We start from the raw sequence: 16,829 nt of genomic DNA, 5'->3' as shown, positions 1-16,829 counted from the left end.
TCTGTGTCCAATATGAAGCCTTTGACAAGTCTGTGGAGTGTAGTTTCAGTCATAATGTACACATTAAAACTTAAAAGTTAAAACTGGTTTAGATTTCATCTGTCTTTGGAGTTTAGATAGAAGAGGAAGTGCCTTAAAATTGCCAGGGTATACCACAGCACACTCAAGGAAAGGCAGTAATGGTGTGACTTGATTGACTGCTTGCCATCTAAAACATTCATGAGGCTCATGTTACAGATTTTGTGCCAAATATCTGTACAATAAGTGACTGTGCTAAACAAAATCTTCAGTGTGTACAGGCCTATTGAATTTGACCTGGCAGAACTGAGATATCTTACTTATACCGGATTTCTAAGATGCAGCATATTATTGGCACCGCAATGCAATAACACAGACTTTAAACTAAATACCTTCCCACGGGAAACCTGGATAGATTTAAGGCACACTCTAAATTAACAGGTACACACTCTAAGGTCATACATTTGTAATGTGCACTCCTCTTTTATTCAATCCTGTAGTAACTAAGCACACAAACTCGCACAAATAAAACATCAGCAGGACAAATAAACTTTATTAAAACATTAACATGTTGTAAGTTTTAACTGCAACATATTATGTTTTCACCAGTTGAGAAATAGCTGGAAACCTGTAAAGCTAAATGCAATAATGCAGAAGAAAACTAAACTGTAAATTTGAGAACTGAATATTTGGAAGGGAAGGCTGAACAAAGCATAAAGTTGATCCACCTGATGCTGATGAAGCTTTTTTTTTTTTTAACAGCTCGTTTTACTCCAGAAGTCTGGCCAATCCACAATGAGCACTAGGGAGATTAATGAAGCTTCCAGTATTCAGTATATTTTGCCAACCAGTCAGAATGAAAGTACAGCCTGTTCATCCCTTGCCGAATATTTAATCCTTTCCTGAGGGTTCCTCGGTCTTCTTAAATGACATTTCCTTTTCAAATAAGCTATTGTTTCCCTTTTAAGTTCTCCACCCCCTGAATAACATGCAGTAAACTCATAGGAGTGCGGACCCTCCCGTGTGGCGTCTCCCAGGCAGAGCGAGTACTATCAAGCCACGCCCGTGTCATCTGACACTTCAGGCGCAACCATCATCAACCGCCACGCCAGAGAGAATGACATACTGAGAGTCCGGACTGTAAGAGAGAGAACAAGAAAAAGGAGCATGATGAACAAAAATGTCCAGTATGGTTCACCAAGGGCAGAGATCGGACAGTGCTCCTCACCTCCGTGCCAAACGGCAGCTCAATTCCCCAGGGCCTTATCTATGGCACCAACAACCACGGCCATCTTCTGCTCGCTGTCCACAAAGCCCTCCCCTCTCTGCATCAACACACACACACACACATCAGCCTCCACTACATCCAGCTTCACTACTTCTACCTCACTAAACCACAGAATACACAGTCAAACTATTAGGAGGAGATAAGCATATTACATTTAAATTTAACATGGTATCAGTTTCCTGTCTGTCTGTTCCACAGGTCAGGCTATAAGGAAAATGAAAGAATGATTAAAAAAAAAAAAAAAAAAAAAAAAACACTCAGCAGTGTTTTAACGCCGCAAGAGATGAAAATGTATAACCAGTTATAGTCTATGCATTCACCACCAGCCCCTGGCTTCATGGTTATATCAGTTCTTTATGCACTGTCAGTAATAAATGTAGGAAAATCATCTTCAACTAATGTTCCAAGATGACAGATCCACAAAGGCATAGCAGCAGCACTAAAGATTCCACACAAACCACTCAAAGCTTTGAGATTTAACACCCCACAATCCATCTGTCCTTACTAGTGGGGATCAAGGTTGCACACTGAAAATTAGCTATAGAGGTGTTTACCTTTTTGGAGTGGACTAGCTTGCCATTCACCTCAACCTCAAACCACCCTGTTGTTGTGGGTGTGCTCTCACCAGTCTGTGGAGACAGAGACCAGTCATGGCAACCAACAGGATGCACAACAGCATCCCCAGCAGACAACAAAAATGATGAGGCAGGTCCATTCCTAAGGCTAACTTGGCAAGAACATGTGTTCTCTGCAGTGTTGCTGACACCAATGCTATGCATCAGTCATTATGACCATTTAAGACCTGATTCACACTGAGCCAGAAATCTAGGCAATCAACTATCAATTTGATTGTTGACGTTTCAGTTAATGTAATACATTACTCACGATCTCAAGCTCGCCTGGGAACTCATCCTCAAGCAAAGTCTTGAGTTTGGTGAACTGAAGGAGAGGAAAAAAGATAATCAATCAAGATACTTTCTAGAATAACTGGTCTGACATGTACTTATGCAACTAAATAAATCGTATTAGAAGACACTTACCTTGGGCCTGTACCCTCATCCACCGCTGGAAACGAGAGAAAAACAGTTTTCACATTAAGCAATACCATTATACGGCCGTTATTTCGTTGTGCAACTGAGACTTGTACAGTTGGGATTTCATTAACCAACTACAGCCATTTTGTTCCAGATACATCAGAGGTACATCCTCAGAATCAAGTATTTTATGACGCATGGAAGTACGGATTTCATGTGAAATAATCACTCAAATTCAAGTAATCTGAAATCAAGGTAGTCAAACGTGTTATTGTTCTGCTGAAATAATCCCATTGCCCTGGTCAAAACAACTAGTTCGCTAATTTACCCTGGCTAATACAGGAAGCAATCTCCTATGCAGACTTCCAGCGACACGGGCTATATCTAGCGTAGCCTTTGCTTTGTTTGACATGAATGGATGGAATCCTGTCCTGCAAGCATTCTAGGTAGATCGACTACTTGGAAACTCTGTTTTCAAAAGGGAAAAAAAACCGCAACTCTGGCCAGCTACTTCATTTGACAACACTGCGTAGTTGGTTAATGTTAACGTTAGCTAGATAGCTCTGTTTTCCTTTGCATTTTTACTGCAAGTTTGACAGATAGCTACAGCTAGCTATATAAACAGCATTGCAAAATACTAAAAATAGCCTGACGCACACGACTTACCAGTAAATGATGTGGACTTTTACGCCCATTGTGCAAGTCGAAGCGGCCCTCGTCTGAGAGAACTGATAGTTTAAAACACTGTCCCTTAGTAACCGGTCGCCTCTACCAACAAACTGCCTTTGAGCAGTTCTTTCCTTTGATGTTATGAAATTTATAAGGCGGAGCGACGCGCGGAGCATTGCCGAGGCCACACGCGATACGTGAGAAAGCATCGATAGGAGGGGGGAGGGGGAACAAACGAATAGATTTTAACGTGAACAGAAAAGTAGGCAACCTAGAAGCACAACATGGGATGGAAGTGATGCAGAAAAAATATACACTAGAACAAATATTTTAAGATCCTCCTTTTTGGTTAATATAATTTAAAATTCCACAGAACTACAAATGTGAAACTTCCTGGTTCCCCCTACCTTTTTAAGAAAGTGGTTTTCTCCTGTTATTTTATATTCGGTGGTTGTCGAGTAAACACTTCGTTCCTTAACCAAAACAAAACATATGTGAGCCAAAGCAATGTTATTCGCTCATAAATCATCTTTAAACCATATTGTGATTTATCTGCATAGATAAAGGTACAGAAACGGATCTAAGCATGTAGTTTGCTAGCAATGCCTAATTCGAATAATGAAATCACTGAAATTAACGTGAAATACATTTCCCATCAGGGGGCGCCCTCTCACCATGAAAGACGAGAGAGGGGCTGGACTGGTGCGACAAAGCGAGGGGTGATTCCTGAGTATTCTGGGGGCGCCGCGGACAAGGGATTTCCCTGGACTTGAGAAGTGACGTCAGCGAAATAGACCTTCCTTTGTTTTTGCTACAGAGGAGCGCGGTTCTTTGGAGAGTTTCTTTCCATGGCATAACAGTTTCACATACACACGCTGTCAGTATCCTGCGTAAAACAGTAGAGCAGTATCCCCTGTGTTTGGAATCGTCGTCAGGGGTCGTTCAGGTACAGCAGGAAATTTCTATAACTGCCTGCTTTACCAATCGCATATTATTTCCCCCTGGTCACAGCACTTTTGTTGAGGGCCATAATCATGCAATCATGCATAAATATCTTAAGAAAACTAATCTAAAATTGCATTAAGATGAATACCGTATACTCAAATGTCATGTTTGTAGTTAATATGGGAATACAATGTCCCACAATACGGGTGAAAGGTGATATTCTTGCTTCCATTGGAAGATGAATTAAAGCTGAGTTGCTGAGATGGGTAGAACAGGACAAACCACATCATTTCCAAAGTTAAGTTTCAATGAGGAATACAGCAGAGGCGAGGAAACTCGAGACCCATGTTAGCAAAGCTGCCAGAACAAGAAAGAATATTGAAAGAAAGAGAAAAATATATGTGATTAATATACTGTATATACTGTCTCACCAGGCAGCTTTAAATGCACCCTGACAAAAGATGCATCCTGAGAATAAAATCATAGATTTAAAAAGTTTTAGCTTTAACTTAAGTGTACACACAACAGGCTAACAATCACCAAGATAGGCAGATTTGAAAGATTTCAGATGGCAAATTTCTGATAAGAGATCCTGGAAAGTGAGCACCATAAAGGTAAAATGATTAAAACACGTGTTCGAGTAAAGAGCAGCACTGAAAATCAAAGAAAGTGAGACGCTATAAATGGCAGGCCTGGTCTACTGCATTCCTCACATGTGAGTCACGGGGAAGCGGTCTCTGTTTTTCACTCGTGTTCCTTTCCATCGAGGAGCGAGAGAGGAAAGCCTAGAGATGTGTGTCCCCACCCCCCACCCCCCCACCCCCTTTCACATACATACACAATCAAGTGCACACAGTCAGACCTAAATAATTCATAGGACCATAGATGCTCACAGATGGTTCCGTCAATCCTATACAATGTAAACAGTCAGTAAGACAGAAATACAGATGTGAAGTGTCAGTGAGTTGTTGAGCCTGTAAGTTTGTGTGAGGGAAACTCCCTCCAAGTTTGTGCAAAGTATTCCAATAGCGGGGGGTGGAAAATGGCAGTGTTGGTTTTAGAGGCGGGCAGTGTGAGTCACTCTTTATCTGACCTGGCACAGAAAGACCAATAGTTACTCTGGCTGTGTGTGTGTGTGTGTGTATGTTTGTGTGTTTATGCTGTGAAAAACATTTTTCAGAATGTATGCATGTACATATGTTGTCAATTATGTATTTAATTGCAATGTGTACCCAAAAAACAAACATCACCATATATTTTCACATGAATATGAAAATAGGGGAAAATAACTTTAAAAAATAAGGTCTCAAAACAGAAATCTATTTTTCAATATGAGGCTACGGTTATGATGGTGGAGTCCTGGCATTACTCAGGGCCAAGACATAGCTCAACACCTACTACGCAAACTCTGCCGCAAACTCGTCCTCATGAATCTACTGCCCAAAGGGGAATCTGTTTTCAGTTGAAAGAGAAGCTCTTTCCTGAGCCTTGATGTTACTCTTACATGTAAAAGTAAAACTTGGATCCCATTTTTCCCAGCATTCTCAGTCCCATCTTTCCATGATCACCACAACCACAGTTAGGGACAAAAAATGAACAAAGGAACATTTTATGCCATATTTTGTTGATCGGATAAAGAGGTTGATTGCATAACTGCATAAAATACCACAAACACAAACATAACACAAGCCACACTGAGTGTATTTTACCAAAGAACAGAAATGGTTATTTAATGTAGTCCAAGAATGCTCCTCACCACCCTATTTCCCACATACCCATCAACAAATAGTTTACTGTAAGAGCCTCAAAACCAGTACCTGAAAAAATATTTACATGTCATTTCCTTCCAAAATTATGCCACTATATTTAGACAGATTTCCAAGTATTTGAAATTTCAGCTGATGTTGCAAGCAAGATTTCAGCTGATGTTGCAAGCAAGATCAGGGTGACAGTTGCAAGGAAAACCAACCAAGGACAAAAATAGACAGTAACAACGGTATCAACAGAATAATTGATAATTGAAACTCCACTCTCCAGATAAATTACTTTCACATACTGACTTCCACCAATCTCCTCAATTCACTATGCGTGTAAAAGACACTACGGGTTAAGTGATGGATGTGATGGAATATTCATCAAAAGGTATGACTGGTTGTAAATACGGTGTTTGAACTTGGGCTACAATGCAGTATTCACTAGGCCCTGTGTTAACGCCCCTGCAGGGCGAGCTCTGTACAAGTGGGCGTGAAGCTGAGCTTTTGGGTGGGGCAAAATTCTTATTATAATGTTGTTATCATCTAATCATAGCCAGACAAAACAATGCATAGACCTCAGCATTTCTTTCTTTTTTTAAGATTTCCATGGGAAGCCCAGCTTCTAAAGGCCGACAAAACAAACAAGAGGGGGGTTTGAAAATGTTTGATAGTTGTTGTTATTTTTGCCAAATATTTCAAGTTAAAACAATATATTTACACAAGAAAAAGGTGGAATGTTAAAAAATATTTTCGATTAATTTTTAAAGGAAGCTTGGCTTCCCTTGCCTATTCTGAGCAGTCACACTGCTTAAGTCTTGCAGGGCTTATAATCAAGAATAACACTGGGGTTTTGTGTAATACTTTATCCATAAAGTATTTTTGATGCGTTTCATTTTTTATCAACTTACATTAATGCATATATTTATTTAAAAGAATGATTATGATGAAACAGGAAAAAAAACTCTGTGATGTTAGATGCCATTTTGCCAAATTATTCAAAGTGATGTGAAAAAGTGATGTTCATTTTCAGGTCTTCGTTACACTTGATCCCAGTTCTTCCTCTGGTCTTGTCTTCATTGCCCCATTATCATTTTCCTTCATGTATTACTTTCAAGTTAGTATGTCAAACACCTTTCATTGAAAAAAAGAAGAGAACAGCCTTCAACTAGTACATTTTATTTGTAGTGTTAATGGTGGTGAACACATGGATGACAGTGAGGCAGTGTACAGTAGTCAGTGTCAACATTAATCAGAAGCTTTGCCTTTTTTTTTGCAAATGCTCTAGGAGGTGGTGCACAATGCTTTCTTTATATATGATACTCATTTATACATGAATACATCGACTGTTCCTTAGTTTCATACAAAAATAACTAAAATAAAAAAATGCACATAAAAATAAACATTATTTGACTGAGGAGTGCACGGGGGGAGGAGTGGTGCAGATAACCAGACACAGAATTGCCAGGCAGTGATTGTTTTAAATGGAAGCACAGAGAAGTTACTGCTTTGCACAAAGCACTGCAGGCATATCAGCGAACTGAATTAGTAATTGGAGGGCAAGCGATAAACAGATGTGCTTTCATTGTGACAGGCCTGATCACGCAGGATTACAAAAGGCAGGGTGAAATGCATAACAGTGCCACCTGGCACAAGGATGAGGGCAGGTGAGTTTATGGAGAGTTTAATGGGGATTAATATTAATGTTATTGGTTTTTATTACACATTACTTTAAGTGCAATGGAGTAAGGGAGCGTGGGATGTAAAAGCTGTGCCTGGGGACTCACATGGAGGAATTAAAGGCACCAATGTTAGTAACATCATGGAGAGGGAATAACACAGGAATACAGTGCTTGAAAGGCACAAGCCGCTAGCTCTTGATCATTTTGTATACAGAGAGAGGGAGAAAGTGAAAGGAAATGTAGGCAATCACAGAAAGAAAGGGAGGGTGAGATTAAACGATGGAAGGAAAGGAGGTATAAAACACATACAGACAGAGAGACAAGGTGGCAGGGAGAGGATGATGGGTCCCAGAGTGACGGCCATGCCGGCTGGTGGGCCGGCGTATGACATTTCAGGCCGCCTGAAGTGTCCTACGCGTCAGAGCCTTTCTGTCGGCGCTTGGAGGGCGGCACCAGGCGGGCAGGCAGCTCCGGGGGCAGGCCATGCCCCTCCAGCTTGACCTCGATCAGGTGGCTGGCCAGGGCGAACTCCTCGTCGTCCAGCATGCCGTCGCGGTCCACGTCAGACAGCTTCCAGATGCGGCCCAGCACAGAGTTGGGCAGGCGTGTGCTGACCATCCAGTCCTTGGCCTTGGTGCCGCTCAACTTGCCCTCGCTTGGGGAGAGGTTGTAGAAGATCTCGTCGTATTTGGGCTTGTCCTTCGTCACCACCCATTCCTCATCCTCCATGTCACTCCCTTCCCCGTTCTCCTCTGCCTGGCTGAAGGGGTCCCCCTCCAGGAAGGGCCCTCCGCGGGTCCCCAGGAAGGCCCCGCCCTGCACCCCGGCCTGCACGCCCGCCTCCAGCTCCTCTTGCCGCAGCAGGGGCATCAGCTTAGCGATGTCGGTGGTCAGTAGCTCATCCAAGGCTGCCATCAGGTTGGGCTTGAGGGCCTTGAACTTGGTGAAATCGTGGACTGCCAGCTGCTCCTGAAAATGGAGGGAAGAGAGAGGAGGGACAGTTAAGCCTGTGGATGTGAACAGTATGTGTGTAACAGCCATGCAGGTTTAGTGGTTGGAGCTCCAGGTCTGTATCCAGAGAACTATAGTTTCAAATTCAAAGACATTATGCACTACTGTTGCAAATGTAAGAGAGGAAAACAAGTGGCAACCTCAATTCATGCAATATATTTTAAAAGAGTACTGAATGGGGCTCCCAAGTGGCTCAGCCAGTTCAAGAGCTTGATCAGAGTGCAGGCTGAACCCAACGGCATCATGTTCAAAACTGGGCATGTCATCTGCCAATAATGACTGAGAACCAAAAACTGGCTTTGTCCCAAGCTGCATGAGTCTATAGAGGTGAGCGGCAGGGTGGACACACACCTGCATCTTGGCGCAGTCTGGGAAGTCTCCAGGAGAGATGTTGTGCTGCAGCTGGATCTTGGAGAAGATGACAGGCAACTGGTAGATCAGGTTCTTCTTTTTGTTGTCCTTCCAGAAGACAGAGGGCATCTCCTGCTTCAGGTAGCTGATGATGTGGGCATGAACCTGTGAAAACAAAGGTCAGGTTTGGTAAGAAAAGGTTCTATTGATCTGAGCTGGGAGGCATATAAAATAAAGATGACATCTAAGCTTTTGCAACAGTTGTTAGGGTTTGAATGTTCTGTTAAAATCCTGCATGTGATCAAAATGTCCAGAAGACAGCTTCTCACTATTTCCTAATGGATATCTAAATTATATAAAGACATCTTGAAGAATGTGTACCAACCTGTGTTTTTAATCTTAAGCCCTGATAAGTGTACCGCACGTTTAAACCCCTCTGTTTTTTTTAATGAATACTAGACCATTAATTTATGATGTCTTTTTAAACCTGTCTATTATAATCTTAACTGCTTAGATGTTTCATACTGCCTGTTTAAACCTCTCTGTGTTGCTTTCTTTCCTCATGTGCAATGAGACCATTAACCCTTCTAACCTCCTGCTAGAACATCCTAATTCAGAGGCGTTTAGAGCCTGTTCACACATTGTCATTACAAAGGCAGAGAAAAGATTAGACAAAACATGATCAAACCATCCCCTCTTTTTGTGGAACTGAGCACCTTCAGACCTGTCACTGTAAATCTGCGCGTAAGTATTGCTACAGGCAGCCATTCAACAAAATGTCTACCCCTGTTACTGTTACATTGAGTCAGCTGGGCAATGTCAAAGCACTGCAGCAGCAGTCTATCAGGACTGCGCTTGAAGCTGTTCTTTTCCCCTCTTGAGTCCTGCCACAGGCAGCAAAGTTCTGAGTTTAAACAGCTTCTACACCATTCCTCTCACACCCTGAATGTAAAAAATATGCATAATGTAAAAAATAAGTAGCATAATTTTAGTACCGTGACCAGATTCCAAAGTCTCCAGACACAGAGATATACAAAGTATCAACTCCAAGGCAAGGATCTGCAGTCCATCTCCTATATTTATGTTGGCAGCAGTTGACTCTGTCTCTCTCTGTGTCTGAAAATTTTCACATATGCTAATTAAAAGTAGTAGTACAACTATAAAACATTTCTAGCATTGACTTGTTGATGGATGCTGAGTTCACTGGCTCCTTAACTGGGTGGGTTCAGCTAAAATGATCGGACCACACTGATGAGAATTCCATGTGACACTTTCCAAAACAGCAGCATAGGGAAATTCCTGACTTCATGCCGTGTGGAATTTAATCTAAAGTGGAATTTGAATTCAGCTGGTCTCTAGGCGTACACATGCATCAGCATTACCTGAATGAGGGCAGACTATCACCTAGCCAATCCCATGGAGGAGTGATCAAATGGACAAGACAAGAAAAGGAACCAGAGTTACTTCACTCTGGTCCAGGGAAACCACAGTGTCTGCAGGCTTTTGGAACAGCCACACACTCACACACTGAACTGCCAGATTCATATAATCGCTGTCTGGCTCAGGCTAATGTAGCTTCCTTCCAAAGTTCCCCAGTGTGCTTCTGCATTTTAAAGAGAGCTGGTGAAACCTGCATGACTGCAAGCCCTCCAGGCCCACAGAACAAGCGGTCCTGCTTCACGGTCGCTCACCCTGACGAGGCGTGCCCTCTTGACCAGGTCGTTGAGCTTGCGCAGGGCGGCATTTCGCGGAAGGTTCTGGATGTCGGCAAAGAGGTCCTCCTCCTCCAGCTCGAAGAGCCGCCGGTTGTCGGTCACCAGCAGCGGCTGCGACCAGAAGGAGCCGATGTAGACCCGGAGCACCTCGGGGGTGCCGAACACCTTCCCCAGCGACCACATGAGGGCGCCGTACACGCGCATCAGCTGCTGGGTGCCCACCATGTCGGCCTTGTTCAGCACCACACGCAGCTTGTCTTCGTTCCCGCGCAGCGCCCCGATGGCCTGAGAGAACTCGTCGGAGATCTCCAGCTTGTGGGCGTCGAACAGCAGGATTATGCGGTCCACACGCTCGGCAAACCAGCGCAGCACGGCGGGGAAGTCATACCCTGGTGGGGGGGGGGGCAGGTTGAGAACATAGCAGGGGTATTAGTAATGCACTCAGGGGGAGCTGGGTGGGGTCAGAACCTCCACCTCACAAAGAATACCTTTTGATCAGTGTCATGTCTTGCATTGCTTTCCAACATCTGAATCATGAAACCAAAGAGCAAAAAAAAAAAGACCAGATCTCATAACTGCGTCATCTTCTGCCCCACAGCCCTGGGTTACCCTGGCACTGAGCTCTATGGAAGAGGACCTTCACACAGAAGTTGCACATCCGTCATCGTCTCTCGCCTGGTCTGATTTTCCACTCTCTGTCCCCCTTTCTGCCTTGCATTCCTTCCTGTTCCTCTCACCTCTCAGACACAAACTTCTGACTCACCTCTCCACTTCACTGGAGATGTGAAAAATCTCAGAGCCTGCAGTTTCCATCGACTTCCACCTCTCACGCCCTCCCCCCACCTCTGTTCTCCTTCACTGGGCTTCTCTGTATCCCGGTTACATGACAATTTCCCTTTGCTTGTCAGATGTCCTTTTCCAGTGCATCATGAATGCAAGAATTTTACATAAAGCAGCTTCCATATTAACCCTGACTAAATGGAAATAGAAACATTCTATAAAAGTAGATACATGATATTTTTCTGCTTAATTTTTTAATGTTATACTTTAATGTAAATAGTACTTTACAGAGCACAATCAGACTCACATGGAGTAATTCACACAGTTCACAAATTCTGAATTTGGAGACTGGATTGTTTGATCTGAGGTGGCCCCCTTTCCTCTTCCCCCCAGCCTGCTGCTCTCACCTCGGCTCACTCTCTGTTTGGCCCCAGACAGGATGCCTGGTGTGTCGATGATGCTGATGCTCTCCAGGACCTGATTGGGCAGGTGGGCACACTGGAACCTGCCATACAGGAGGAGATCAGAGAATCCAACGTGATCCCCTCACTCCAGCAGATAACACTGAACTGATCATTTCTGTACACCTCACAATTTAGACGTCACAAAAGGCGGTGATGGATTACGATGTATGTCTAGCAGTCCAACATATTCACTAAGTAAGATCTCCATGTTAATGTTCATAAAATGAACTCTTTTCCCCAAGTCAAGGTACCTTTACAGCATATGAATGGGTTGGGGTGAGCATATTTCCCATCAGGGCCGGTAACAAAATCTAAAGCTCGGCCTGCGGCCCGCACCCCTCCTAGCTTGGACCCATTGTGTGGGAATGGTCCACTAAATGCGGTCAGCTTCCTGAGGGAAAATGATCTCGTCTGCCAGAATCAAACAATACACCATGCTAATGATCTACCGCTGAGAGCTTCCTGTAGCAAACGAGCCAACCCAGCGCACGGTTTCCCCGGACAGGAAGTGAGGAGAAAAAAAAACAGAGCAGGAGAACACGCTGACAAACACGCGAGCGGAGAAAGAGCAGCAGCCCCCTTAGAGGGGACACCGTGTGACTTCAGAGCGCGCAGCTGCACGGAGTGGCCTTACAAGCTCCTGCCTGGACTCTGACACAGCACTTGCTAGGCACACAGAGAGACAAGCACACACTGGCGCCATGGCTACTGTGAGGAAACAACTGACTGTTTTTCTGGGCAGCAGGGAGGAGTTCATGGAGGCCGATTTAGTTAATCACGCTGCCACAGTGAGTGTTAAAAAGCACAGGGTAGTCCTAAGCATGAGAGATGGCAGTCTGAAGGGATAAACAACACAGTGAGGAGAGGTTTCTTTATTTGTCTGTCTCCATTCCTCTTTCAATCCATACCTGACCTTTTGAACACTCATTTTTCCCCTCAGCAGCCCCTCTTAAGGCTGTCGTAGGGCCCAGTATCCTTTAAATACCTCAGAATGCCTGCCTTTTTCTAGAAGGCTCCCCCTTTCGCTGTTTTTTCCACAAATAAGGAAAGTCCCTCCCTGTTTCAAACTTTGGCAAGGAGGCTCGACATTCCACACAGCGAACGATGACGCATGGCTCCTCATTTGCGCTCCCACTTCCCTCCTTCTCGTTCTCCCTCTCCGGATCACCTCTCCCTCAGTAGAGACCTCCTTTGTAACCCCCCATCCCTCCCCCATCTCCCCCCCCTTTCCATCATCCTACGCCCCTTCTCTGTCCACTCACCTGTTGAGGAATGTGTTCCCGAAGGGGTTGAGCTTGCGGAACGGCTTGTTGGGGTCCACGATGAGGGCATTCCCCGGGATGAGGCCCTCCACCTCGCCGTGCATGATCGCGGTGAAGCAGTCAGTGGTGGGCTCCGGCCCCACACGGCTCCCGGGAAAGTCCTGCTCCAGCAGGTACCTGAGGGACACAAGGAACCTCAGTAACGAAGCAGGCCAGCATTGCAGCTGGAGAACAGCGTACCGTAATGATTAGGTAACTGGCCTCGTAACCAGGTCACAGGTGTGAGCCCTGGGTGCGTCACGACTGTCGTACCCTTGAGCAATAAACTTAATATGAATTACTTCAATAAGTATCCAGCTGTAAAAATGGCTAATATGTAAAATGTAAACTGTCAGCTCCCAGGACGAGGGCGGCTGCTATATAAACATGATGCAATGTAAAATAAAACGCATGCTAAAACAACAACACTTTGCAGTGCACGTGCTGGTGCAGGTGAGCACTCCCATAAGCAGGGCGGTTTAAAACACACCAGAGTAGTGTTTCCCAAAACTAGGCCCTGGGGCACACCTTCAGTTCATAGCTCAACCAGACCTAATTCATGGAAAGCTCTGCTGGAATGAAAACCATTGTACAGTGTGTGCTCCCAAGACAAGCATTGGGAAATAGCACTAGAGCACTGGCCCTTAAACATCACTGCCAGGAGAGCCTAGAATGCTATGTTTAAAGGTTCAGAACTTCATTATGTAAAGTAACTTTTTTTTTTCAATAAAAAATGTTCTATTCAAACATACTCACTACTTATTTGAGTAAATTTTGATACTCTACTTGTAGTTCCCACAAGCCCTCCCCGCGACTTCACCTGATGAAGGTGGTCTTTCCAGTGGAATACTGTCCCACCACCAGCACCATGGGCTTATTGTCGAAGTCTGCATCCTCCAGGCTGGCTGAGTGGAAGTCGTGGAAGCCGTAGTACTTCTCCAGGGGCAGCAGTTTCTTGTGGTAGAGGGACTTGAGCCCCTCCGTCACAGTGCGGATCACCTCCGGCGTTTTGCTGTTCTTGTCCTTCCGGCCCCAGCGGGACATGATCGGGCCTGGTGCTGTGGGTGGACTCTGGGACGGTTCCTGTGCTCTGTTTTTTATTTTATGATGTTTGTTTTTCCTTTTGACCCTGTCCGTGTGCGTTTCTTTCTTCTGTCAGAGTTCCTGCCAGACTTCTTTTGAATTACAAATCTAGGAGGACAGTGGGTCTCTGTTCCTAATTTCAGTGTGCCTCTATCAGATTGTGATGTGCTGGCTTTGTGGCCTTAGATTTCTAAGGGTTTACTCCACCTCAGCAAGCAAGCTTCACTGCAGAATTCATGCAAGTGTCTTTGTTGAAGGCCTCTGAAAGTAAATCAAACACGATCCATCAAAACATGTCATCCTTTGTTGCCAAGTGCTCTGTTTTGCACAATGTTATGCAGACTAAAAGCCAGTGAGGCCAACAGCTGGCCTGCCAGACATGCTGAAGGCAGGGATTCCCCCATGGGCCCTGCAAGCACGCCAGCCCAGGCCACAGGGGAACGTCTCTGCGATGTCCCTGCATGCCTGGAGGAAAGTGTCACTGCACAAACACCCAGCCACATCTCCACACAGAGCTCAGTTCTTCACATCGACGTCAGGCACGTTCCTGTACTGTTTTGCATGTCTGCCATATCACGCTGCACATTAAGTTTACTTTCGTTACCCTATAAAGCATACATACCTCCTTCATATGCATGACAGTACTTTATAAGACAGCCATGAACAATCCTAATGCTTTATTAAGCATGTTATGTGATAATGCATGTTCTCTTAATTTTTCATATTTCACATAACAAGCACTGTATCAATGAATGTCATCTGTAACAAATCTTGGGGCTTGATGCATTTAAAAGCCTGACGATACACGTTATTAAATGTGACCATCTGCTCTCAGAGGAATGTTAAGAAATTAATGACACAGCTGGAGGGAATCACGGAGGAACACACCCCCCAAAATGTGTGCTCGCACCCGTTTTGGCTATGAATGTTCACAGCAAAGATACACCCAAAATGCGTGCACACACACACACACACACATTCTCCAACTGTTATCAACCCATTTGTTTCTTTTTTTGTCCAAAGCCTGGAACAGCAGGGCTATTGTGTCAGATGAGTGCTGCGCAATGGCTTTCCAGCTGTCCTGTCCTGTGATACAGAACCTCAAGGGCGCATAAGGCAAGGGGAGAGGGGAGATTAGGCAGGCAGTAGGGTGTTAACCACTGTTGCTCCGGCGCGGTGCTCTCATGCCAAGCAAAACTGGGTCTGATTTGAATTGAAGCAAATTTGAATGGAGAGCCTCCCTTGGGGTGGAGAGGAAAGCCTGAAAAGTACAGAGCTGGAAGAGCAGAACAGATGGTAATGACCATGGCAGTGTGGGGCACACAAGTCGAAATGGAGGAGCGTTAGGGAGGAGAGGCATGCTGAGGTGGGGGAGAGAGGAGGAGATTGAGAGAGAGGGGGAAGAGGGGGGAAAGAAGGAAAAGAGGAGACTGAGAAAGCGGGGGAGAGAGGGAGAGGAAAAAGGAAAAGAGCTCATGGAACAAATGGCTCAGGCGCGCTGTCTCTGAGAAAGCGCACTCACAGGCCTCCTTCGAGCAGCGGCTTGTTTTGGTTTGCCAGCAGTGGGCCTTTTAGAAGCTCAACATATCAAAGTCAATACCTTAAAAGGGAAAGGAAAATGCCTTGTGGGTTCGCAGTCCGTGACTACACTAACTATAGACTTGGTTTTCGGAAAGCTACTCCTCAACCCTAGAGAAATGTAGTCTGTGTAAGGCACCTCTGTGCATTCAAACCTCAGAGCCAGGAAAATTTAAAGTTTGCACACAGTTGCATGTAAGAGGGCCTTGTTGGATGCCTCTTGCTTTATGAGGTCACAGACAAGGCTGTTCTTAACATGTTCTCCACATATGGCACTTAAATAACCAGGATCTCATAAAGCTCCTTTTTAACCATTCACCATTAATGTCCTTTCCAGCGCCACACCAATAATGACCTTGACAGCACACCAAATAAAAACCATAGATGCAACACAACAGGAGAGATCCAGGATGCAGGGAGAGGGTGCTGGGTGCAACCAGGGGTTCACCCCAGTTCATTCACCTGAGGACATGTCTCAGAGGAAAATTAATAGGTGGTAGGCTTTGGAACAACATTCTCTGCTAATAACACATTTTCATCAATTGCCTTTAACCGTAGCATTGAGGAAAAAGTACCATTCATATGAATCCTATAAATAGGAAGGAAACAATGAACACAGGAGACAATTTTCTCACCTAATGATGAAGACCAAAGGAACGAATTCCCCCCAAAAATGTGAACTTAAAAAAAAAAAACTGACACTAGCCCACAGAAGCAATTTTCTTACCTAATGATGGAGACCAAAGGAACGAATTCCCCCAAAAAATGTGAACTTAAAAAAAAAAAAAAGAAAAAAGAAATTCAAAAAGCTGTGCAGCGTTGTTCTCGTGTGTCGTTTTTCGGCTGCCCTCCTTCACTTGTTGGCTCATAAATAAGACCTCTAGCACATCAGAAACATACCTCGCTCGCAGCAACACAGGCAAGCGGGTACTTGTGTGGATGGTTATCAATAACCTCAGATAGACTGAACAGCATGAGAGGAGCCAGATTTCTGTTCTGAGTTATGGTTGTCTGGTAGAGACTAATCGGTTTCAGCTGATGTGTACGCCTGGCAGTGCTCCCCCGCTCTTCTTGGTAGATGTCTTGGAAGGAAACACAGATCCTCCTGCTCTCTCTCCCTCCTTTTCTTCCTCTGCTCTCCCCCTCCTTGCAGCGTTGC

General features: G+C 44.7%; 2 protein-coding genes across 2 annotated transcripts; both read right to left on the bottom strand.

Annotated features, from left to right (window-relative positions):
* Nucleotides 1–558: 558 nt before the first annotated feature.
* On the bottom strand, nt 559–3,182 carry selenow1 (selenoprotein W, 1). The gene is made up of 6 exons (XM_036525441.1): nt 3,007–3,182; nt 2,347–2,371; nt 2,192–2,245; nt 1,861–1,935; nt 1,247–1,343; nt 559–1,156 (listed from the first exon to the last, which is right to left on the bottom strand). Exons 1-5 carry the CDS (start codon nt 3,033–3,035, stop codon nt 1,266–1,268), a joined length of 261 nt encoding a protein of 86 aa, XP_036381334.1. The 5' UTR covers nt 3,036–3,182; the 3' UTR covers nt 559–1,156; nt 1,247–1,265.
* A 3,724-nt stretch (nt 3,183–6,906) lies between these two features.
* On the bottom strand, nt 6,907–16,829 carry ehd2a (EH-domain containing 2a). Its single transcript, XM_036525433.1, has 7 exons — nt 16,398–16,829; nt 13,830–14,353; nt 12,971–13,147; nt 11,652–11,749; nt 10,441–10,853; nt 8,750–8,914; nt 6,907–8,356 (listed from the first exon to the last, which is right to left on the bottom strand). The coding sequence occupies exons 2-7, from the start codon at nt 14,051–14,053 to the stop codon at nt 7,799–7,801; spliced, it is 1,635 nt and encodes a 544-aa protein (XP_036381326.1). The 5' UTR covers nt 14,054–14,353; nt 16,398–16,829; the 3' UTR covers nt 6,907–7,798.

This window comes from Megalops cyprinoides, chromosome 3, assembly GCF_013368585.1.
Source record: "Megalops cyprinoides isolate fMegCyp1 chromosome 3, fMegCyp1.pri, whole genome shotgun sequence".
In the NCBI taxonomy this organism is placed as follows: domain Eukaryota; kingdom Metazoa; phylum Chordata; class Actinopteri; order Elopiformes; family Megalopidae; genus Megalops; species Megalops cyprinoides.
The sequence above is the reverse complement of the archived record's forward strand: the minus strand, read 5'-3'. Positions and strand labels throughout refer to the sequence as shown.